A 25142-nucleotide genomic window follows, 5' to 3' on the forward strand; every position below is an offset into this window, starting at 1 on the left:
TTTTAAAGGGTAATTGAACTTTGTTTGAAGTGTGTGAAGCATACTTAATCTATTCTAGGGCTGACTTATTCTAATGCACCTGGCAGTCATGAAGCATTTGATCAGATAGGTTGATGGCTGAAGTGAAATAAATGAAGACATCCTATTGAGTGTCCTTTCTCCCTCATAAAAGTACATGCTCAATTCCTTGCACGTTAAGGGCATTGATAGGTGACCCAGTCTGAAGTGTCTGAGTGGGGCTGAAAGAGTTGGGGTGATTCTCAGTGTCGTGCTCATCCTGCTTCATGGTAATATTTCGTATCATTTCCTTTTCCTAATAATAATGCTGGTATTAATATTCGCTGTCAGCTATTGGCAGTACTGTGTGCCTGGTGATTCACGTGTCACCTCATTTAATCCTGCCAACACCCGTATGAAATAAGTTCACCACTCTTGTACAGAGGAGGAAGTTGAGACCCAGAGAGGTTCAGTTAGTTGTAGCTGGTAATAGATATCCTTGCTTGGGTTTCTCGGGAAGCAGAGCCTGAGATGAGGATTTTCCTGCAGGTAGTTTGTGTGAGAGGTGATCCCGGGAAGCAGGGGTGAGGGGGCAAGGAGGAAACATCGATAAAGGGATGCATTGTTGAAGTCGCTGCTGCGGTTCCACCAGGACCTCTGACAGTTGTTCAGAATGGCTCCTAGAATTGTCCATCCAAAGGATGGGAGCCTGGGCATTGATACACTGGCTTCTGTCACCCATTGGGTGAGAGCTGCCTTAATTCCCCAGAACTTCTGGGCTAAGCTGACTTGTAGGTTCCCTGGGATTCAGAGGACACTCTGACCAGCCCCCCCCCAAAAGAATAAGAGATGCACCTTGAATTGGGACCTTGTGGGCATACAGATGAGCTCACACAGAGCTGCCTTTCAGAAATCAGAGGTAGGCTAAAGGGAGGTGGGATGACGTGCCCGAAGCACCTAAAGGCATCACGGGGACAGGACCAAGCCCAGACTGCTTCCAAAACCTGTGCTCTTTCCAGACCCTCTCCCTGTGAACAGAGATATGAGATGGGGGGCTGCAAGTCAGGGTGACATGAAAATTCAGAGAACGCACAGTGATTATCACAGTGTGAGAAGACTGCACATCACCATCGCTGTACATGCGGTTACATGTCGTCGGGATGATTTACGTTCCCGTCTGTGTTGCTTTGCTTAATATTAGCATTCCTTGCATATATGAAGATTAGGATACAAGAAGAATATCCGGAATATTCTAAATATTGAGGCTGTAACTGATTTGGGATTAAAAATGTACTCCATTATCAAGTTTTTAAGATCTACACGTACAGGATCATGTTGTACCTGGGAGCTGTGACATGAGGTGTTGAGTATTTGTGGAGGGAATGACTAAGGTCGATCATGTGGGACCTCCAAGACTATTGTTCATTGTAAATTCTGGGGTTTTTTTTTTTTGGTTAAAAATCACTTGGTAACACCATGAAGACTTTCTTATTAAGATTTTTAATTTAATTTTTAATAGATGACGTATAGCATTGTGTAAGTTTAAGGTGTACAACATGTTGACCACTGTGGAGTCGCTCACACCTCCATCATGTCACATAATTACCATTTCTTTTTTGTGGTGGGAACATTTAAGATCTAGTCTCATAGAAACTGTGAAGAGTATAATACGATGCTGTTGACTGTGGGCACAGTCATACTCCTCTTCTACCTGCAAGTTTGCGCCCTTGGACCAGCATCTCCCCAGCTCCTCCACCCGCTCTCCCCCTGCTAACCACCACTCTGCTGTTTCTATTATGAGTTCAACGTTTTTAGGTTCCACGTATAAGTGAGATCATACAGTATATGTCTGTGTCTGACTTATCTCACGCAGTATAATGTCCTCAAGGCACACCTGTGTTCTCTCACAGCAGGATTTCCTTCTTTCTCATGGCTGAATAATATTCCTTTGTGTATATGTACCACGTCTTCTTTATCCATTCAGATACTGACAGACGCTTAAACTGTTTCCGTATGTTGGCTATTGTGAACGATGCTGCAGTGAGCATGGGAGTGCAGATCTCTTTTTGATATCCTGTTTTCATTTCCTTTAGATAAATATCCAGAAGTGGAATTAATGGATCATACGTTAGTTCTATTTTTAATTTTTTGAGGAACGTTCATGCTGCTTTCCGTGGTGGCTGCACCAGTTTACAGTCCCACCAACAGCGCATGAGGGCTCCCTTTCCTCCGCATCCTCACCAACGCTTGTTATCTCTTGGCTTTTTGATGATGGCTGTTCTAACCTGTGATGGGGTTCTCTGCTCAGGGTCTCACAGCCTGGAATCAGGGGTTGACCAGGCTGCAAGGAATCTGTTTTCCAAGCTCGTTCAGGTTGTTGGTGGAGTCCTGGCTCCTTGTGGTGGTAGGACTGAGGTCTCCATTTTCAGGCTGGGCAGTCAGCCTGGGGTGGCTTTCAGCTCCTGGACACACCTTCAGTCCTTGTTAGGCCTCTCCATCTTCAAAGCCATGTCAGACCCCTTCTGTGCTCACATCTCTTCTCCTGGAAAAGTCCAGGCCCACCCAGACGACCTCTCTCTCATAAAGTCAGCTGTGCCACAGAGAGTACCCTAATCACGAGTCCTGGGGTCCTGTGGGCTGTGCATCTGGGGGCAGAGTTCCTGGGGGCTGTCTTCAAATCCTGCCCACCCCACCCCGTGAAGAACAAAGGACTGGAGAGTTAGAAGTAGATTCAGGACCAACCCTTGGCCCGTGTACAGGATGAATAGTGGTTGCATCATCTGTGTTCCCCATGCAGCCTGGGGAAGGGCGAGCCGCCAGTGGGTCATATGGGAAGGTAAATTCAGGCTTCTTGTTGGTGGCGAGACTCAGGCTCATCGTATTACAGTTCTCCCTGGCGTGACTGACGCAGCCCTCACTGGAACGTAAAGTTCTTATGTTTCACGTCAGTCCTGGGGTAACATGTCTGTCCCAAATGTTCATACAGTATGTGGCTCAGCAAGGTTAACTGACTCAGCCAAGTGGCTGGTTCACGGACAGCAAAGCCACGACGAGGTGCTCTTCTCACTGACTCCGGTGGCCACGTGCTGGCTTTGCAACCAGCGTTTACTGAGTGCCTCCTGGGTGAGGTTAAGGTGGACGGTGGTCACGGTCCTCCAGGAGCCCTGGCTCTCCACCTGTTGTGCTGCAGTCAGGGGGCCAGATGTGAGCCCGTGAGTCGGTATTTATAGCCATTCCGGTCTCAGTCCTTTTCCAAACCCTGCCTGACCCCAGTTATTCTGTGTCCTTAGCTGAACTCGACGCGGAGCACACCCAGAAGGTCCTGGACATGGAGCAAACCCAGCAAATGAAGCTGAGGGAGCGGCAGAAGTTCTTTGAGGAAGCCTTCCAGCAGGACATGGAGCAGTACCTGTCCACGGGCTACCTGCAGACAGCAGAGAGGCGAGGCAAGTCAGGAGCGGGCCCCGTGCTGTGTGTGGCTAGGGTGCTGCCTCCAGAGCGGGGCTGGGACAGAGGCTCAAAGGGGATGCGTCCTGCCATCTTTGTCTTGCTGTTGCCTCTTCTTGTAGTTCTAGGGGACAGAGGCTCAAAGGGGATGCGTCCTGCCATCTTTGTCTTGCTGTTGCCTCTTCTTGTAGTTCTAGGCTTTTGTTGAAGATATTTAGAAAACATGGAATACATTTTGTTAAAACATTAAAAAGACAAACATTCGCCATAATTCTGTAGCACAGAATCCCTAATCCCTGTTACTATTTTAGGGTGATTCTCTCTTGTGCCTATTTATATAGACTGTACACATATCTGCTTTGTATCTAACTTTCCTTCATGGTGTATGGGGATCTTTCCCCTACATTATTAAAAATCCTTTGGAAGGGTATGTTTTAAAAGCGGCATCTTCATGGTCAGGACATATCCTAACAGTTTCCTAGTTGGACACTTAAGATTCTTTGCCTCTGTAAGTCGTGCTGTGATGTACATCTAGATGCATCTGATGGTTCCCAAGAATACGCTGAAGGTCACAGGAGTTGGATTCCAGGCCCTTCACCAGCCCCTCCTTCCCAGGACCTGGTGCCTCTGGAGGAGTGGTCTGGGCGGGCAGCTGACGTTTCCTCTCTGGCCAGCACAGGAGCAGTGGGCAGTGTGTACAGGCATCCTGGGCTTCCCCGCTTACCTGCCCTCCATCCTCCTGGAAGCCCCTGCTCCTCCCAAACCTCTGTGCTCATTCTTCCTCTTTTGCCTAGCCCTGGCCTTTGCTCTCCATACCCTGCCCCTCACGGAAGCTGCTCCCAATTTATCTGTTACCCTCCCTCTGTTCCTTCCTTCCCTATGTGCTCCCCAAGGAGAGGTTAAAGAAATCAAAGAATGAGGAAGGAAAAGAATGTAGAGAAAACAGACTAATAGGCGTGACTTAGAATGACTGACGGATGCGTTGACAGTGCTTCTTAAACTGAGGTGGATGGTACAGATTTGTTCAACTGCTTCATCTCCAGTCAGCTCGCCCTCTGTGTGTCCCACTGACGGAGAGTCTGTCTTCATCTGGGAAAGTCAGACTGCATGTTCCCTCAGAGTACGTTTGCTATTCAGTTTCTTTAATGTTTGGCGCTGGTTATGGAGAGAGCCATCCCTGTTCACTCCAGGGATCTGTGTCATGTGGTGGGCAGCAGCTGAGAAGGACACCACCCTAGTCTGCTTGGGCTGCTGTAACAAAACAACACAGACTGGTAGCTTATACACAACAGGGCTGGAGGCTGGAAGTCTGTGGTCAAGGTGCTAGCGGATTTGGTTCCGAGAGGTCTGCAGCTGGTCCTCACTTGACAGGGAGAGCATCAACCCCATCCTCAGGGCCCCACCCTCATGACGTCTAGAATAATCACCTCCCAAATGCCCACCTCCAGAAACCATGACACTGGGATTAGGGCTTCACCATAGGAATTTGGGCAGGTGGGGGGGCACCCAAACATTTAGTCCATAACACACACACCCTGGCAAATCTGACCCACAGATCTGAGCACAGTGAGACGTTATGCCGAGAGGGCATGGGGACGTGGGACAGTGAAGAAGAGAGCAGTAGAGACTCTAATGCTTGTTCAGTTTAGTTCAGCAGACATTTCCTGAGCACCTGCTAAGTGCTCAGCAGAGGCAAAGAGAATATGAAAGTGCCTCTCAGGAGAGCCCATCCTCGGGGGATGAGGACACAGCAGAGGCTGCAGCTTCAGAAGTCCCTCTTTGTTGGCCGTGAGCGCACTGAGACAAGGATGGGCTGTTACTGTCAGGTCCTTGTGGCCAGCACAGCCCAGTGCTGGGCAAAGAGAAGGAAGGGGTCGGTCAAGACATGTTGAACAGATAGCAATTAAGTATTAAGGAATTGAATTTTCATGGTTTCAAGCACCTAAAAAAATGTCCTTCAAGTTTCAAAAAACTGTTGAGCTTTTTTTTTGTCAAGGTAAAAAAGAATGGCCATATGTACATTGCCAATATGTGTGGTTTTGAAAGCACTGAGGAAGAAAATTGGAGGCCTTAGGCGTTTCAGCTTCCTGCCTCAGCTGGAGCAGAAAAGATGGTCACAAATAACAAACAGACCTCTCCACACAAGGCTGTCCAGGGCCATCCCTTAGACTTCCCAGCCTGGGAGTCACACACCCCTTCCTTACACACATTCCTCTCCAAGGATGAACACTCTTTCATTTAGAAGAATCAATCAGAATAAGAATCTCTACAGTGAACATGGTATCTTACACTCATTCCACTAAATCAGAAATAGCAGTCTGAATTTTTCTCACTTTCCAAAGCATCATTTTTTTAGTTAAGACAAAGGCATGGAAAGTTTTATCCAGAACATGATCTAAGGGTGAAGGGACGTCTGTGCCCACTGGGATTGTCGTGAGACTCGGAACCACAGAGGGCAGAGTCTCATGCACTTGAAGGGGAGCGAGGGCAGTGCCCATCGTGCTGAGGAGCAGTGGGGACCTGGGGCCCACGCATGCCCAGCAGCTCCAAGTGCCATTAGGACGCGATGAGGTGTTTTGTTAAGACCCTGACGCAGGTTTTCTCTTCCACCTGACAAGACTCCCATTTTCTCAGAAAAATATCTATTGCTTTCACTTTGTTGCTAAGCACCTGGGTATCCTGACAGTGTGTAGTTAGTTGTGACCACATCCCTCACCTTGAAGATGTCCTGTCTGTACCTGTGTGTTCCCACTGTTAGACCTTGGGTTCCTGGCATCTCTGCTGGGCTGGTAGTTGTCAAATCTTGTGTGGCCAGGGGCGCCCCCTGTGCCCTCAGACACTCTGACTCAGCCCCTGCGTGTCCCAGTGCCTGGGGAGGGCAGGAGGATGTTTGGGCTAGTGATAAACCCAGTAGGTCTGGGGTAGGGCCCAAGAATGTGCATTTCCCACAAGTTCCCAGGTGATGCCGAGGCTGCTGGTCTGGGGTCCACATCTTGAGAACCACTTCTTTAGGGCGCAGAACAAGGACACAGTCATAGGACAAGCATATCTAATTGTACTGGATTCTGTCACAAATACCCACACCAGTTTACAGTCTCTCAGAAGCCGTATGTGCATGCTCTACTCACTCCACAGCTTTGTCAACACTTGGTAGTGTCAGTTAAAATTTTTCACAGATTTAGATGTATGAAATGATACTTTATTTTGGCTTTAATCTGCAGTTCCTTGATTGTCCGTTTTTCTACTGGTTGGTTGTCTTCCTTTAGAGTCTTACACTCGTGGTATCGGCCTTTTCTGATGTCTGGTGCAGATACCTTCTCTCAATCTGTGGCTTCTCTATTCTACTGTGGCCTTTGCTAAATGTGTTTATTTTTAAGCTTTGCCCACTTTATTTTCTTGCTTATGGTTTGTACTTGTGTCTTGTTTAGGCAGTCCTTCCCTCCAAGTTATAAGGATACTCTGCTGTGTTTTATTCTAAAAGTTTCTATGTTTTCCATTTTATATATTTGGGCCCTAAATCCACGACCAGTTTGTTTTTGTGTGCATTGGGAGGTAAGGATCTGACTTTAATTCTTCACAGCAGTAACCATCTATCTCAGCACCAGTGTTCTCTCCACTGCTCACATGGTCTTCTGTCAGTTCCAGTACAACTGAGTCTTTTCTAGGCTTTCTTTTCTATTCCAGTCTTCTGTTTGTCTGGCCTTGAGCCAAACCGTACTATCTTAATTTTAATTCTTCATTAAATAGTGGTTCTCAACCAGGGGCAACTTTGTCCCCTCGGGGACCCATGGCAACGTCTGGAGAGTTCTCTTTGTTGTGATTGAGGTGGGGGGGTCTGTAAGTGTCCATTTGAAAAGGCTTCTAAATTGGCTTGTTCAGATGTTTCCTGTTAATACTCAATTTTGGATTGCTTAATCATCAAAGAGGTACATTAGATCTTCATTTCCCCCATGATTATGGACTTGTTACCATTTTCCTTGTGATTCTTCTGTATTTTGCTTTATAAAAATAACCACAAGATATATAGTCACATAGAAATTCTGAATTACCTTCCTGGTGAATTGAACCATTAAAAAAATCACTAAGCGGGGGCTTCCCTAGTGGTGCAGTGGTTAAGAATCCGTCTGCCAATGCAGGGGACACGGGTTCAAGCCCCGGTCCGGGAAGATCCCACATGCCGCGGAGCAACTAAGCCCATGTGCGACAACTACTGAGCCTGCGCTCTAGAGCCCGCAGGTCACAACTACTGAAGCCCGTGTGCCTACAGCCTGTGCTCTGCAACAAGAGAAGCCACTGCAATGAGAAGCCTGCGCACGGCAACGAAGAGTAGCCCCCACTAGCTGCAACTAGAGAAAGCCTGCGCATGGCAACGAAGACCCGATGCAGCCAAAAATAAATAAAATGGGCTTCCCTGGTGGCGCAGTGGTTGAGAGTCCGCCTGCCGATGCAGGGGACACGGGTTCGTGCCCCTGTCTGGGAAGATCCCACATGCCGCGGAGCGGCTGGGCCCGTGAGCCATGGCCGCTGAGCCTGCGCGTCCGGAGCCTGTGCTCTGCAACGGGAGAGGCCACAACAGTGAGAGGCCCGCGTACCGCAAAAAATAAATAAATAAATAAATAAACAAAAATAAATAAAATTACTTAATTTAAAAAAAAGAACTACTGATACATGCTGTAGTGTGGATAAACCTCCAAAAAAAGAAAACACCACTAAGTGCTGTATTTTACCCCAATAATGCTTTTGTTTCCCCTTCAAGTCTATTTTTTTTGATATTTATATAGCCATGTCAGCTTTCTTCAAGTTAATTAGTTGTTTGCCCACTTCCCATTTTTCCTTAAATTTTTTTAATGTTCCTGTTCTTATATTTTAGGAATGTCTCTTACAAACAGAATAACTAGATTTTATCACTTAAAGGAAATATTTTCAGGAAAATAGGAAGCACCAAATCAGATGATAGTAATGAAGCCAGGCAGCCAGTGATCACAGCAAACGTAAGTGAGCCAAACTTGACACGGAACATCATAAAACTGGCTTCGTTGCCGTCTTATTTGGTGCTGTTTTCCTGCAAGTGTTCCCTATGCTTTTGGTCCAGTTATTTTTCTCCCCTCTTTAAGAGAATGGCACAGACAGAAAAAACGGGAGACTCTGCTCCTTTCAAAACTGAAGTCAAAGCCAGGCTGAAACACCACGAAGGACTCCACAGTCACAAAGAAAACCCGTGTTTTCCCCACCTTCTCCCCGACAGGAGAGCAGCCCCCAGAGGCACGACCTTGACCCCTGTGCACTCATGTCCCCCTGACGGGTCAGCCTTGCAGGAGCCCCAGGGCAACACCGCCCCGGTGTCCCCTGTGAAGTGGCCGTGATTCCTGCGCAGCCCAGGGCGACGGTGATGGCACATGTCACCCGGCTCCTCTGCCTTGGATGTTGCCACCTTGAGTGCGATGTTGTCTCAACTGCAACAAGCTTTACCTGCTTTGATGCTGAGCCTTCATGATTTCTTGTGCCCAGAGACAATCAGATTCCCACCTTCCTGCCAGACACAACGGGGATCTGGCTCTCGTCAAGCCGCCTCTCCTGTCATTATTGTCCAGTCTTTCCAATTCAGCTGGAGTAAATTCCCCGAATTTGATACTATCATGATTATTTTACTCAGAGTTTTATATATACTCACAGACTTACACGTCTCTTCCGTGCACTTCGGCCTCCCTCCCGGGACCCATGCCCTCTTCCCTCCTCCTGTGGTCCGACGTTTGCTGAGAGCAGGCGTAGGGGGGACTTGTATCTCACACTTGATCTTAAGAGATATTTATTTCACCTCTTTGAATTTATTATTCCACTGTCTTCTGACTCCTGTTGTTGAGCTGTAGGTCTAATTATTTCCTTATCTTTCCTAATCTGCTCTTTCTCTTTGATGTGCATCATTTCGCTGTAGTGGATTAGGTGAGGATTTCTTTCATCTGTCTTGCTTGAATATATTTTGTTCCTAAATCCTGCGTGTCTGATCTTTCAGCAAATCTGGAAGATAATCAGCGAATACTGCTGGTCCCTACAGTCTCCATTCTCATTCTGGAACTGTCAATATGTAAACTTTTGCATTTTCCATTTCTCTTAAGCTCTTTCATACTTCCCACTTATTTCGTCCACTAATTTTCTATTTGGCTCTCACCTCTTTAACTTGTGCCCGAAGTTTTAAATTCCAGTGATTTTTCCTATTTGGAGGTTATTTGGCTTTTTTTCAAATGCCTGATCTGATTTTTGACACCTTGTTCATTGTTTGATTCAACCTTTTCATTCTTTAAAATATTTAAAGCCACTTTGAATTCTCGGGAAAAGATGCTAATAGTCTTTGTTTCTGCTGGCCCGCACTCATAGTGACATGTGTACTGTAAATTCCAGATTGGATTGGATTTTGTGTTTATATTCCTTTGAGATCCTGGGTTAAGGACGTGTCCACATCCAGAAATTTCTATTTGCTTGTGACAGGCAGCGTCATGCCTGGGATGATAAGTTACCTGGCTTTTGGTTTCTGGACCACAGAGGCAGTTTAAATATGAACGCCAGACCCTGGAGGCACCCCTCACTGTGCCCAGGCTCAGACTTCTAGTCCTATAGTGTCTTTCTGCTGGTGGGCTGATTTTTTTTTTTTAACACCTTTATTGGAGTATAATTGCTTTACAATGGTGTTAGTTTCTGCTTTGTAACAAAGTGAATCAGTTATACATATGTTCCCATATCTCTTCCCTCTTGCGTCTCCCTCCCTCCCACCCTCCCTATCCCACCCCTCTAGGTGGTCACAAAGCACCGAGCTGATCTCCCTGTGCTATGCGGCTGCTTCCCACTAGCTATCTACCTTACGTTTGGTAGCGTATATATGTCCATGTCTCTCTCTCGCTTTGTCACAGCTCACCCTTCCCCCTCCCCATATCCTCAAGTCCATTCTCTAGTAGGTCTGTGTCTTTATTCCTGTCTTACCCCTAGGTTCTTCATGACATTTTTTTTTCTTAAATTCTAGGTATATGTGTTAGCATACGGTATTTGTCTTTCTTTTTCTGACTTACTTCACTCTGTATGACAGACTCTAGGTCCATCCACCTCATTACAAATAGCTCAATTTCGTTTCTTTTTATGGCTGAGTAATATTCCATTGTATGTATGTGCCACATCTTCTTTATCCATTCATCCGATGATGGGCACTTAGGTTGTTTCCATCTCTGGGCTATTGTAAATAGAGCTGCAGTGAACATTGTGGTACATGACTCTTTTTGAATTATGGTTTTCTCAGGGTATATGCCCAGCAGTGGGATTGCTGGGTCGTATGGTAGCTCTAGTTGTAGTTTTTTAAGGCCCCTCCGTACTGTTCTCCACAGTGGGCTGATTCTCTCTCTAGTCTGTGCTTTCACCGCAGGGAGCTCTTGGTTGCAACTCGCCGGCTTGCAGATGCTCAAACTTTGCTGTTAAGATGAAGACTAGAGAAATGTCACAAGGGCAGAGAAGACTCCAAATGGAATTGTAGTAAAGCTGGGGGCAACCCCAGCCAGAGGTGTCTGGCAGGAATGTCAGCCTCTCTGAGTCAGCACCCACCTCCGAAGCCAAGAATTGTCTGATGCAGAAAGGGTTCCCTTCAGCACCTGCAAGCAGAGGGCTGGGGGTGAAAAGGAAAACTGCTGTGGCAGGTGTAAGAGGTAATAGTAACCAAGGTTAAGCTAGGATGGATTTAAAGTACCAAACTGGGACATGTCAATAATACACTGCTCCAAAGTCTATTTTAAAAGTCTGGAGTAGCGGGAGATATTTTACACCTAGAAAACACAATGTGCTTTTAGCCTAACACAGTGGAAGCTCACCTTTTAAAGTGTTATTAAATGACAGATGGTCTAACCTCTTCCTGTGCCGGTCTCCCCAGAGCCCATGGGCAGCATGTCATCCATGGAAGTGAATGTGGACCTGCTGGAGCAAATGGACCTGGTGGACATCTCTGACCAGGAGGCCCTGGATGTCTTCCTGAACTCCGGTGGCGAGGGGAACACTGTGCTGTCCCCTGTCTCAGGTAGGGGTGACAAGTCTGCACACACTGAGTCACACCTAGTTCCATGACTTCCCTGCACATGGAGAACCGATACAGGGCGGTTCGGTTGCACAAGGCGTGCACAGATCTTCTTGTCCCACTAACCCATTCCACGCCCAGTCTGGCTTCACAGAAGTGGACAAATGAAACATTGGCTGTTGTGGTTGTGAGTTTCTCAGCGACTCTCAGGGCTTTACCCAGACACCTTCAGTGAACAGGGAGCTTTCTTAAATGGTGTGTTCTTTCTCCTCTGGCTCACAAGTTACTTTGAGTGGGGTTTTTGTGGCTAAGCACTAGAATTTGGGGGAGGTGGGAGCTCTCCTGTGTGGCTCCCCCTCCCCCATTCGGCAGGTGTTTGATCTCTGCTGTGGGCAGGGCCAAGGTTTGTGTTCAGCACTCGGCTCATATTTTAAAAATTAGGCGCAACCCTGTGGGCACGTTACCTCCATTTAATGCCTTCCCGAAATTCCATGTTCATTCGGTGTGTACTTACTGAGGCTTTGGCCCTATACCTGGACTCAATTTATTTTAAATTTTGGACCATTCCTTCTGGGTGGGTGGTCTTCGCAGACGCCATTACAGAGAACGCGTTTAAGTTTCTGCCACGTACAAAAGAAGGCAAGGCCAGCCCTTCAGCAGCACCTGCCCCTTCACTGGTGGCCCCACTCCACGGGCTACCGTCCTCACAATTGAGGCCCGGGGCTTCCTGTCCACGTGTGTCTCTAAGGTCTCCACAAAGCAGCTCCGTCCGTCGTCTCCCCTTCCCGGGAACTGCGTGAGCAGTGCCGTCCCAGGGAGGGAGGCCCTTGTCCCGCCGAGAAGGCCGGCCCCTTCCCAGGGTCAGGAAGAAACTCCATCACCTGTGTATGGTTTTGATTCCTCTAAGAGGATCCACAAGGGTTTTCTCCTAACGTCCATTTCTTTGAATTATTTCAAAGGATATACAGAGGTAAATCTAGATTATCAAGGTTACCAGGAGTGCTCCTCAAAGAAATGCAGTGTTCGTGGTTTGGCCTTGAGCACAGTGCTTTATTGGATACTGGAAAGGGTTCGGGATCTTTCCACGTGTCACAGGTGGCAGAAGGGTCAGCTCGGGCCCTGGGCTGCCTCGGGCATCACCTAGCTCAGCATTTTCTGGGGGCAGTCCCTGCACTGCCATGGGGCCTGGTTCTGCAGCCTGCACGTCACAGGAACAGAGAACTCCCACCCGCTTTATATTCTATGCAAGTTCAAATGACCATCTTCAGGGGCAGTTCTCAGATGCAGCACTTTTAGGACAGGCTCGACTCTGCTTTATTTTGCAGGGCCTGAAGCGAGCCCCGGTCAGGATGAAGTTACTCTTCAGGTTCCGGATGCCTCCCGGGCCACCCGGCCGTCCTCAGCTGCACCCTGCACCGACCCAGCTGCCCAGGACCCCAGCGAAGTGGGGGAGTCCCCCGTGGTCCAGTCTGACGAGGAGGGAGTGGAGGTGGACACCGCCCTGGCCACCTTACACACTGACGACAGTGACTCCTAAACCCGGGTGTCCGCGCTCTGGCCACCTTCAGAGGATGACACAGCTGTGCCCAGAGGCCCACGGGGAAGGCAGGTGGATTTAGGGAGGCTCTCGATTTTTACAGTTGCCAATAATGTGTGAGAAACTGACTGAAACAACAGCTACAATAAAGTTTGAGGACCGCAAACACAGCCAGTTTGTACAGAAGGGCTGCTAAACACACACGTTCTGCAGGCCTCACCGTGCGGGCTAGGCCAGGAAATTCGGTGTCCACGCCGGCTCGGCACTGAACGGCGAAGCCCTCTACAGGGAGGAAGCTGTGCTTCCTCTCGGCTCTAACCAAGTTTGGGTTTTCATCTGATCATTACAAAAATTATGAAGTCCAACAAGCACGGCCTACCTTAATAGACCACACACCTGGGCCCAGAGGAAGAGAGAGAAACCGAAGCCAAGCCCACCGGCCATCGCTCCTGGCGGGACCCCGCTCCCCCAGGGACGTGTTTTCCCCTCTCCCTGCTCGCTCACAGCCCACAGACGAGGGGCAGGCTGGCGCGAGGAGGGGCGGCTGTGGCCCTGCACCCTCGTGGCCACGCTGCCCGCTGGGGTCCAGGGGCCCCACAGAAAATGAGAGGCAAACGGAAGCCGTTTGGTTTTTGTTCAGAGACCATCCAGGTAACTGCCAGCAGAGGGAAAGTGAGATTAAAGATTAAAATTCGGTGTTCACTCCACTCCCTGGCCAGTGGGACAGACCCCCGCAGCCCGTTTATCGGAAAACACCTCATTTCATTCACTCTCTTCCACAAGACAAACAAGTGTCCAAAAAACTTTGTTTTTATTATTAAACCTTGTAGTACAAACCTGAAAAGTAAACAAAAAACTGGCAATAAACAACATGAAGTCTTCCCTCCCGGGGGAGGGGTGCAGAGCAGCGCTAATAAATTAAACGTCAGACCGTAAGCCGTAGGCAGAAGTTCACTGTCCAAAAAGAGGGCAAGAACACACAGCAAGGCCATGAAAACCGGACAAGCACATTGGAAAACACGACTCTGCTCATGTCATTGTTAAATATTCCAACACAGTTCAGTCTTCTGCCAACGACAACCGACAAAGTGTCACAGGACGCTCCTGACAAGACAGCCCCACCGGCGAGCTCAGTGCAACACGGGCAGCTGCGGGATTGGTGAATCCAATTATGAAACAAAGAACAGCTTGTGAAAACAGTTTCCCTTTTTTATTCCACACATACTGTACACACAACCGGAGAAGGGCAACAGCTACTCCATTATTATTTTTTTTGTTGTTGTTCAGTGATGTAAGCAGCACTTATAAATGTTACAAGAAAAACCCTGTAAGCATCCAATCCAACCGATGAAGAAACTGAAGTGTAAGGCTTTTCTTCATCTCGTCTTCTCACCCCCTCCCCTCCCCCACCCAGAAAAAGGCTCAAGTATTTAAAACAATTTACAGGCGTATGTACAAAAGGGACGGGATTTTTTTTTTTTCTTTTTGTTACAACATGAAGAGAAAAACTAGACCAGATGAGTGCAGATACATTTTCACATTCAAAAAGAACGGCAGACCTCCTAGTGGCTCTAGATGTGATCGCCAACAGAACGAGTTTAAAAAGAAAGATTAATGCTGACCTGTGAAGGTGTAAAACAACAAGCTGTGAGATGAAGACGGAATGTTAGAAAGATTGCACATCCATGACGAAGAAGCACTTAACGGCTTCAATCACTTTTTTCCTTTTTTTGTTTTAAGGATGCTATTGAAGGGTTTTTTGATAAAGTAGCCAACAGCACCAAAAAATAACAGAATGGATTTCCTAATGAAATCAGGCACAGGTTTCCCTCACGCGACCCCCTCCAAGGCAGGCAGTCTTTTTCTTCTCTTTCCTTTTTTTCCTTAAACAGATGCATAGTGATGTGCTGGTAAAGAGAACCTAGTCACTCCGACCTCCTCATTTTGCCTATGGTTAGGAAACAACGTCCACCTTCAGCTGCCATAACCGCCCAAAGAAACAAAATGGGGATTCTCCGGTTTTAACAATTACAAACTCATCCTGCACATGACAGAAGAAAAGACAGCCAAAGTAAAGCCATTTCTTTCAAGTTTTGTGTGTGTGTGTGTGTGTGTGTGTCTCCTATCCCTTTTCCTCTCTAGAAAAAAATCTGCTCACATTACTGATGGTTTTAAAATTTGTTCTCCAAACTTTACCCTCTTCAAAACTGGGTTAAAAAAGCCTTTTTTTCCCCCAACAATTACAAAAAAAAACAAAAAAAAACAAAAAAAAACACAAACAAAAATCAAACAAAAAGGCTTTTGTCAGCCACAAGGGGCGATACAAATTAATAACAGCCCCTCAAGGGTTTTAAAACAGTGAATATACGGCAGTTTCAAAAATCTGACTGCAGTATCTAGGTATTCTAAGTACAAAAAAAGTTCAACAGTTTAATGCTAAAACAAAATTAGTTCTCTAAAACCAGAAGAAAATCTTCTTCAGAGCTAGTGCAAAGACAGCTTGTATCCTACAGCCAGTACTCCAAACTAGAATATAATAATTACAGAAAAATATCTATCCCCGGCCCACGGTGCTGGCGTCTTCACGAGGAGGAGGCAGCGGCGAGCCGGGAGGGCGGCACGTCCACCGTCGCTCTCTTGCGGGGCCCTCTTTTTGGTGTGGGTTTACCGAGACAGTTCTCAATGCTGCCGTTTTTACCAGATACCTTGCCACAGATCTGATTGACCAGGCTGATAATTTGTTCCTGTTTCGGGTTGAAAGGAAGACACAGGATTAGCCAACGGAAGAGCGTCGCCAGGACCCCCCAGGGAGTCACCTTCATCAAACCACGTCAGAGCGGCACCGAGGGGGTGGGGTGGGGAGGGCTGGGTGGCCTTGGAAATCCGCCCCGAGGTTCCCGGGTGCGGTGGCCTGGGAGCTGGTTAAGACAACAACTTCCCGAGACCAAGGTCCCCTGGCCAGGCACCTAAACGAAACACTCCTTCTCGGGGAGAAACCTGCCTTTTCTCATCTGGAAGCCAAGGAAACGGTACGCCAGGTCCTTTCCTGATGGGCAGCTTCCTAACCCCACTTCCCCCTCCAGGGAGCCCAGGAGCGCCCCCTGGTGGCTGTAAAGTCCAAACGTTCACGAGCTGAAAGCCCTGAAATACCTGCAGCCCCGAAACCAGAGTAAGTGTGGGGCTGTTTCCTTACAGCTGCTTTCCCATCTGGTCTGTACCTTCACCCGTGTCCACGAGGTCCCTCGCCGCCGAGACAACACAGCAGCAGGCTTCCTGCTGCCGCCACCTGGGCACCTCCTCGGGGCTGAGAGGCCGCCCGGGGCCCCAGCAGGAAGGGGAGGGCTGGGAAGTGAGGGGAGACTCAGGCCTGAGTGCCCAGGGCCCCTCGCCTGGCTCCCTGCACGGTGACAAATGCCTGGGGGCTGCTTGTGGCTCTCTCTGCTACTCTGGAGCCTACTTAACCTGCTCTTGCAGATGAATACAAACACATGTCTATAAACGTTTCTCGTTCCCTCCTCAGCGAAGGGGAGAGAACAAACGCAACAAGAGAACCATCTATCTGTTGGCGTCAAAAATACATGTGTAACTAACACAACTCGCAACCATCCAGTTTTAAAAGAAACCACGTGGAGGAGTATTAAAATGGCCCATGTTCTGACATACACTGTAGAGCACCTGCTGGAGCCAGGGACGGACAGACCAGGAGGACACGGGGACAGGAGGCCACTCCTTCACTCAAGCCTGAGGGTCAGCCTAGTCCGGGCCCAGGCCTGCTCCCAGGCACTGCAGACATCGTTGGGCCACTTAAAGCACTTAGGATACACATGCTAATGAAGAACAAACAGATGAGCTTCAGTAAAGCCCAGTTACCTGCAGCTAAAGCCACCTGGGCAGCAGGGGGTCCGAGGAGGCAGCCGCCCGCCCGCCTGCACCTGTGGGACCGAACAGCTGGACAGAGGGGTCTGACTGCTGGGCACCAGGGCTCAGACCAGAGCTGTGCTCTCAAAAGCCATTTCTGAGATCCAACCCAGAGCTGGAAATTCCCCAATTAAAAAAAGAAAAAAAAAAAATACAGTTCAACTCAACAGGGAACTGACTTGTGATTTTCATTTACTAAAACAGGCCACTGGCAAAGTAGGAGGCTGACAAAACCTTTTCCCTATGCGTGAGAACCAATGATTAAGCTTCAGACCGACAGACCCTACTACATATGTGATTCTTTTCCAGGATTTTGGTCACATCAAGACACCTAGCTCCAAGATGGGCTGGAGGTGGAAACTAACCCACGTTTTGTCGAGCTTCAGAATCATCTCGAGAAGCCCCAGCGCCGCCGGCTGTACCCTGCGAGTTGCCAGAGATGCTCTGACTCAGACACGAGGGTTTATTTTTAACCGTGTTCTGACATTTGCTGTTCAAGTGAAGAAGCAGGGAGGGGAAAGTGGTTATTGCCTTCGCTGAACATGCTCTTTAAAAACAAAGAAGATGCAAAGAGATCTATTTTCAGCTTTCCAATCTTACAATTTAGCCAAAGGCTTCTGATCAAGTCTGACCACAGCCTGAGACCCCACGGGTGCCCCCATTGCCTCCCGGGGCACCCGGCCCGGCCCTGCCCGGGGCTGCCATGTGTGATGGCCGGATGAGGCCGCCTTACGTGGGACTGTCGGCCCCAGGTTTCGGGGGCAGTGGGGATGGGAGAGCTGGCAGGTTCCACCCTCAGAGAGGGGCTCACGGCCAGACACCACAGGGAGGAGGACGCTTCTCTGGAAGAGGGCGGGCCAAGAGGGGCAACGGGGTCCCCCCAGAGCAGTCTCCCAAGGTAACCCCCCCAGAAAAAGGGCCACGTGTCTCCGGAGCTGCGAGCTTGTACCTGGAAACGCAATCGCAGAGCAGCCTGGAAGCACGTAAAACACACGTGACGAGACGAGCAAGGCTGCTCTGGAAGCGGAGCCCTCAGTGCTCCGGGCCGGCTGAGCAGCGCCCTCCCCGTGGGGGCACCTAACGGGCAGTGGAGACCAGCAAACACAGAAAGCCCCTCATGTGGACCTGCCTCTGGGGACGGCTGCGGTTTTCAGACAGGGTGGAACTGGGATTTATTCAGAAGTTGAAGCCTTCAGGAGCAAACAGTGAAAGGCTCCGTGTCTGCCAAGGCCCCGGGGTAAGGACAAGGGCGTGGGCGCTGCCCATAGCTCAGCAAGTGGCCGCAGGCTCTGAAGTTCACCACGCACAGACCCACAGCAGAACCGCTGGCAGCTGCGGGGGAGGGACGCCGACACGGGCAGACGGGCACGGCGATCGGCACTTTGTGTCCCAGAGGCCCCGGCCCCGCGGGGCTGGGGCCAGGAAGGCTCCTCAGGCCGAGTCCCGGGCTGCTCTGAGGACACAGAGACCAGATGGACGCAGCCGCAAGGCCCCCGAAGCGGCCCTCGGCCTGGAGGGAAGGGGAGCCCTGGCTTGGCCCTGCCGATTTCGGTCTCGGTCTGTTCTGGGCCCCGACTGGAGATGAAGGCACAGTCCCCTCCAGACAGTGGGGCAGCCACGCCCTGAAACCGAACTCCTTATGAATCGAGGCACCGAGGCCAGGAGGGAAAGCAGAGCTGAGCGCACTGTGGACAGGCTCGCTGGGGCACGACAAAGCGCGGACAAGGACAGAAGTCCCTGCAGCCTCAGCTCCTGGTTTCTCCAGGCCAGTGGAACTCGAGCCGGACCTGCCCACTCCCCCACCTTGGCGCAAGGAGCTACCTTCCCACCACGTCAGGCACCGTCCGGCCAGAAGGCACCTGGAACCAGGCCGGCTGCACGCGGTCACGACGAGCTGTGACATGGACCACGCGGGCAGGGGACCACTGCCACCCCGCGAGGCACTGACCTCGTCGTAGCGGTACATGAGCTTCAGGCCGCGGCAGGACTTCTGCTTCTCCACGTGGCGCAGGGCACACTCCAGGCAGAAGACCACATTCTCGTTCTCCTGCACGACCTGCGGGACGAGAGGCACCCGAGGCTGAGGGGACTCGGGGGTGGAGGACAGGGGAGTGTCCCGGGAGCAGAGTGTGGGAGGCCATCGCCCAGGCCAGGGGCGTCTGTGACCCAGAGACATGGGATACTGACGAGAACACCAACAAGTCACCGGGATCGTCAACCAGGAAACAAGTAAGTGACCATCTCTGAGCTGCACCCAAAGGCCTCGAGGGCCCTCTTGGCTCCTGTGCACTTTCCTGCCAGAGGGTCTGAGCGCGGCGGGCTGGTGGACAGGGGCTGAGGGTTCTCAGGGCTCCTGAGACTTCTGCTTCAAAAACTACGCCGGTACAAAAGGTGCCAGAATGGCCACACCCTGGACACTTCGGCGGCAACGCGTGTTTCTCCTGCTCTTGGGCGGCTCGGTTGGTCCAGCTGGTTTACACCACCTCGGGAGGCAGCACCTCTGTCCACACTCCAGCCAGCACGGTTCCTGATCCTTGCCACGCAAGCCTGAATCTCCAGTGCCCTGAGGGTGCGCTGGCACCAGGGATGGGCCGAGGCCCTGCAGATGCTCAGAGCTGTGTGTGTGTGGGTGGGGGGGCGTCCCTCACCCCAACCCTGACTCCCGGTCCTGGTCTCACTCAGTGTAAACAATGCAGAAATGCTGCCTTGACACACCAGATACAAAGGATCACAGGTCTTTCCATGAGGATTCAACGGGAAGACCTAGGTTTCTTATCTTCATTGTTGCTAAGCAAAGACAAGAAAACAAGCTGGGGACTTCCCTGGTGGCACAGTGGTTGGGAATCTGCCTGCCTGTGCAGGGGACACGGGTTCAAGCCCTGGTCTGGGAAGATGCCACATGCTGCAGAGCAACTAAGCCCGTGCGCCGCAACTACTGAGCCCGTGCGCCTAGAGCCCGTGAGCCACAACTACTGAGCCCGTGTACCACAACTACTGAAGCCCACGCACCACAACTACTGAAGCCGGCGCACCTAGAGCCCGTGCTCCGCAACGAGAGGCCTGCGCACCGCAACGAAGAGGAGTCCCCGCTCACCGCAACTAGAGAAAGCCCAAGCGCAGCAACAGAGACCCGATGCAGCCAAAAATAAATAAATAAATAAAAGTAAATAAATTTATAAAAAAAGAAAAAAAATAAGCTGTAGGAATAAGGAAATGACACTTATTGGCACAAACACATCACCCGGGGCTGAGGACAGGAACAGACATACATACAAAACAGTGAACAAAAACATATAAACCCCTTAGTACCTAAGCAATGAAAAGCGTATATAAATAAAACTTCAATTTTTACCTATGTATTCAGGATATGTGCTTTTTAAAATACCATTCTGGCTAAGAAATCCTGGTGACAACTCTCAAGGTACAGCTTTCAGAGGGAGAGCCTAAAAATGAGCCCACACCCTGCCGTTTTTGGAGCCCACAGGAAGGGACCAGGGCCACATGAGGTCACAACAGAGTCACCCAGGCTCATGGGAAATACACGATGATTGTTTCCCACGAGAATAACTCCATTCTAATGCAAGAGGAACGAACACAGAACTATGCGGCTTTTATGAGCGATATTCACAAAACATTTTTAAGATCTGGGGAAATTCTTATGACTTGTTTGTTTTAAAGACAGCTTGATTCTTGACTGTATCCTCTAAAAAGCCTCTGGGAAAAGAAAGCTAGATAGAAGAAAATAGTAAAGTGGGATGTGTGGTTGTTATGGATGGAATTATTACCCCCCTCCCCAAATTCAGACATGGAAGTCCTAACCCTCAGTACCTCCAGAGGTGACTTATTTGGAGAGAGGACCTTCAAAGACATAATCAGGGAAACTGAGGTCATAAGGGTAGGTTCTAGTCCAATATGACTTACATCCTTTTAACAAGAGATTAACACACAGAAGCACACAGAGGAAAGGCCCTGTGAGTCCCTGATGACACAACCACTGTGCCGCAGGGAAAAGCGACCGTCTATGATCCAGGCAGAGGCCTCAGAGGGAGCCAACCCTGCTGACACATCGATCTTGGACTTCCAGCCTCTAGAACTATGAGAAAAGGGACTTCTGTTGCTCAAGGCAGCAGTCGGTGGTGCTCTGATACGGCAGCCCTAGCCAACTATTACAGTATTCCTCCCATTATTTCTCAGTGCTCTGACGTCTCATGTGTGACAAAGGGCATCTGGCTCAGCGGGAGTGGCCACGCAGTCCCCTCTTCTCTGCAGGGCAGCCAGAGGTGTGCCGGGGACGCAGGGCGAGGGGGTGAGACGGCATCACAGTCACACGGCACATGGCCAGGAGGCCAAAAGTCAGACCTGGGATGTGCTTGCCGCTCTGCACCTCCGTGGGCTGGTGGGGATGCACGAGGGGGGCATTGCGTGGGCACTTACTACCTAAGCTTCTCTCTGGGGAGGGGGATTCTGCCCAGGCAGGGAGAGGGCAATGGCACCGGCTAAGGCCACAGCAGCGGGGGGGCGTTCCTGCGTTTACAGAGACCTGTGTCAGGGCAGCTGCCCACGGGAGGCGAGAGGCGGGTCTGCACTGTCCAGCTGGCCGTCCAGCAAGGCTTCTGGACGGGGTCGCCTCTGGCCTGGGATGGGGTCGGCATAGGGGACGCTAAGCATGTAACACAGCCCCAGGCTGGGCTGGATCAGCCCCTCAAGGAGGCTGCAGGAGTGACCAGGAAGGAAGGCAGACGGGCTGGACTGTGGCAGCTCAGGGGGCCGCCTTCCAGCCAGGAGCAGGCACAGGGAGGCTGGGGATAGGAGATGCTGCTTGAACCAGACAGATTTCTGAGTCCACGGGGCAGCAAGATCAGTCACAGGGCTGAAGAGAAGGTAAAAGAGACAAGGAAAGAGACCGGGGCGGGGGGGCACGTCTCCGCAGGGCAGCTGCTTGAGGGAGGATGGGCAGGGGACAGAGAAACGCAGAGCTGGGGGTCAGGGAGACGGCGCAGCGGCCGTGAGGGAGGCGTGGGCTCACCATGGACAGGTAGCACAGGTGCTGACAGATCTGACACCGCCTCTCCGAGGTCTCCAGCTGCAGCCACTTCCGAGGCTTTTTCTTCCCGTCGGGCGCGGCACTGCTGCCCTCGTGGCTGCCGTAGCGGGCGGAGGAATGGAGGCCGGCCTCGAACAGCTGCCGCCGCTGCCGCAGCTCCGTGTCCCTGTCCAGATACACGAGGCTCAGGGCGCCGAGTGGCTGGGCCGCGGGACCTCGGGGCCCACCTTCCCCACCTGGGGCCCGCGTACGAAGTTGAAAGGCCAGACCACCCCCAAGGGCTCTCGGATGGCCGGGCCCTGCCTGCGGTGAACCCGGGGCAAAGCGCCCAGTGCCAGCCAGGGTGCCCCCACGCCCGGGCCAAAGACGGACGTGACAAACTATCTGCCGACGTCGGAATCAGAGGGTCAACACGCGCGTGAAGATCGTGTGCTGTCCAGCAGCTCCGCTGAGCCTCTGCAGGTCACACGGGAAGCCACGCAAGCGGTCACTTCAATTCCTGCCCCGTCTGCTCCTTCCCAGGGCCCTTCCTCGCTGGCGAGGGGCACCAAGGACCCGTGAGGCCAGGGGTTCAGGAGCCCCCTCCTGTCCATTTCCACAAAGAGGGTGCACCTCCTGCAGCATCGGCACCCCGAAGTCTTCGCCCGCTGGCCAAGCCCCAGGCGGGCCCTGCAGCTCCGAGCCGGTGGCCGGCGGTTTCCCACAGAGGACGGGCCGCACCCCCATCCCGCCCGGCCTGGGCCCCGGGGGTCCTGTGTTACCTGAGCTCGTCCAAAAGGGCTGAGATGGTACTGAGAGTGGGACCGTTTTCCTTTTTCGCTTCCGCTTGTGCGATCTGGTAGAGTAACTTCTCCATGGAGAATGGCTTAGCTATGTGGCGACGCTTCATCTCCTGCAAGGGGCAGTCACGTCCCTTTAGGGCAGAATTTTCAACGCTAGGCAGCCGTCAAGGGCTTTCTTTACCAGGGAGGGGTCGCTATCTGAATTTTCAAATGTTGAATTCCATCTGGATTCAAAGCAATTGAAAACTGTACGACAATCGTGTCTCCCTGGAGAAAGACACCAGACACCAGGTACTCGTGGCTCCGCCAGCGGAGAACTGTGTTTGCCTTAAACACCTTCAGTACTGACCTCCCAGTACCGCAGTGGGTCAGTAACAGAGCTTGACGACTTTCATGATACAGTCAACCTCTAACAGCTCTCCCTCTCTAAAAAAAACTCTCAGCCAACTCAGGTTTCCAAGACTCACTTTGAAATTAAACATTATCTACACACAGACACACGCACAGGAACGCGTGCCAAGGGCCGCCTGCCTACCTTGGCTGTCTCGAAGCCCATACTCGTCCACTGGGTGGTGGCGAAGTGCACGGTCTCAGAGACGCTGTAGCCGCAACACACTTTGGACACAAAGGATCCCGGGAAGCAGACGACAAACTGGCCGCTCTGCTGCACCGTCCTGTGCACCTTGATCCCCTCCCTGCACAGCACCTCCGGGGAGATCTGTGGAGACGAGGGCTGAGCCGCGCGCCCACAAAGGGCCACCCTCCTGGGTGCCTCCCTCCCACCGTCCGGAGCTCTTTCCGCGACAGCCTGCCGGCCCACCTGCCCTCCAGACGGGGCATCGGGACTTAAGCCTGCTCCAGACACAGATTACGTTTTGTATGAAAGATGTTTTGTTTCTCCTTTAGAAAATAAAGAGACGTAACTCCTAAACAAAGGAGGAGGAAGTTCTAAACTGATACAGGCCCAAGAGTGACGACGATTCAGGCAAAGGCATGGCCGCTGTGAGCGCCCCGTGTCCCCACGGGCACTGAGCGGTTGGACCGGGATCCGTGTGCACAGCACGGGGGCTGCTGCTTACCTTCTCCGAGCCAAACCTAGAGTGAGGCGGGCCCAGAGCGAAAGGAGACCCAGGCAGGGTCAGCGGAGGCTGGAAAAGCCTTGAGCTCAGGTTGTCAGAACACAATTCTAGGCTAAAGAGGTTCCCAGCAGCTCAGCAGGCTCGTGACTGTCTGAAAATAGGGTCAGCAGCCGCTGTGCTTATCCCTGAGTGAGCCTGACCAGAAGCCCAGGTGGCCCAGTCATCCAGCTGCCCAGCCCAGCCCAGCCCAGTCGCCATTTACCAAAAAAAAAAAAAAAAAAAACCACCAGGCCCCGAAATAGAGTCAAAGGTCCCCCCGAGCATGAGTCCTGTGTCCTGGGCCATCAATCAGAGGAACGCACTTTAGTTTGGTTTTCATAAGAGAGGACATTTTGCTTATGCTGGATCCCTGGAGGACTGATTTTTCATTGTCCTCTTTACCTCTGAGGGGCAGGTGGACAAAGAGGGAGAGCTCATGAAACAACTGCGTTGGTCCCGCCACCTGACGCAAGCCCAGTCTCCACCACCATCTTGGCCCCCGTACCATGACGTTGCTCTCGAGCATCTGCAGGCCGGGGGTGCCATTGGCTTGCAGCAGGGTGTGCACCACGTCCTCGAGCTTGTTCTCCTCCTCAGCAGGAATGCAATACCTGGGTGGTTTGGAATCAGGGCAGAAGGGGTTGACAAGGACCCTCTGCCCGGGAGCCCATCCTCCACGCTCCCCCAGAGATGAGCAAACAGCAGCCTGGAAACTGGCCTTGGGCGCAGGAGGGGAGGTGGGCCCGCTCGTAAGCGTCCCCAGGGTCTCTCCTCCCAGGGCAGCTCTGCGGCCCCTGCAGCAGACAAGCATGCTCATCTTTTATATGCAGATCTGACCTAAGCGTGAGCCAAAAGTCTTCAAACCAAAAGCAGATGTTTAAAAGCCCCTGTAAATCAGATCCAGACACACCCGCACGCTCAAAAGCCTCTCATGAGCCTCCCAAGCTGCGATTATCGCTGGGCTGGCACGTGACACTCTTCTGTAGCAGACAGAGGACGCTGCAGGACCAGGATTTGGTGTGGAATACACAAGAGACACGCAGGACAGCCAGCACCACGAGGGCCTGCGTCAGGTGAAGGGAGCGGCCGCACAGGGGCTGGGGTTCCGACAACACGGACCCCGCTCTGGAGCCAAGGAGCTCGGGAAGATGGTGGGAGGAAACGCGGCCCGAACTCAACCAGAAGAACCTGGACCCTCAGTGCGATCCCAGGGCTCAGGAGAATGGGAACTGCCACTTACGTCCCAGGAGGACCC

General features: G+C 51.3%; 2 protein-coding genes across 13 annotated transcripts in view; one reads left to right on the plus strand and one right to left on the minus strand.

The window, feature by feature from the left end:
- Window positions 1-14519, plus strand: part of DTNBP1 (dystrobrevin binding protein 1) — a 115955-nt gene extending 101436 nt beyond the window's left edge. The window contains exons 8-10 of the mRNA XM_004273546.4: window positions 3288-3443; window positions 11348-11491; window positions 12814-14519. Of these exons, the coding sequence (XP_004273594.1) occupies window positions 3288-3443; window positions 11348-11491; window positions 12814-13025 (512 nt within the window). The 3' untranslated portion in view covers window positions 13026-14519. The remainder of the gene's footprint in view (window positions 1-3287; window positions 3444-11347; window positions 11492-12813) is intronic.
- The window catches only part of JARID2 (jumonji and AT-rich interaction domain containing 2), a 242564-nt gene continuing 231241 nt past the window's right edge, over window positions 13820-25142 (minus strand). For 8 of the 12 annotated variants that reach the window (XM_033434861.2, XM_033434862.2, XM_033434858.2 and 5 more), the window contains 5 exons: window positions 24393-24498; window positions 23305-23487; window positions 22749-22879; window positions 21970-22153; window positions 15872-18999 (listed from right to left, as the gene is read on the minus strand). In XM_033434861.2, coding sequence (XP_033290752.2) covers window positions 18136-18999; window positions 21970-22153; window positions 22749-22879; window positions 23305-23487; window positions 24393-24498 — 1468 coding nt within the window. In that variant the 3' untranslated portion in view covers window positions 15872-18135. Of the gene's footprint in view, window positions 15770-15871; window positions 19000-21969; window positions 22154-22748; window positions 22880-23304; window positions 23488-24392; window positions 24499-25142 lie in introns of those variants that run through there. The other 4 variants (XM_033434865.2, XM_049716354.1, XR_007479888.1 and 1 more) reach the window with 3 other exon arrangements.

Source organism: Orcinus orca, chromosome 10 (genome assembly GCF_937001465.1).
Source record: "Orcinus orca chromosome 10, mOrcOrc1.1, whole genome shotgun sequence".
In the NCBI taxonomy this organism is placed as follows: Eukaryota; Metazoa; Chordata; class Mammalia; order Artiodactyla; family Delphinidae; genus Orcinus; species Orcinus orca.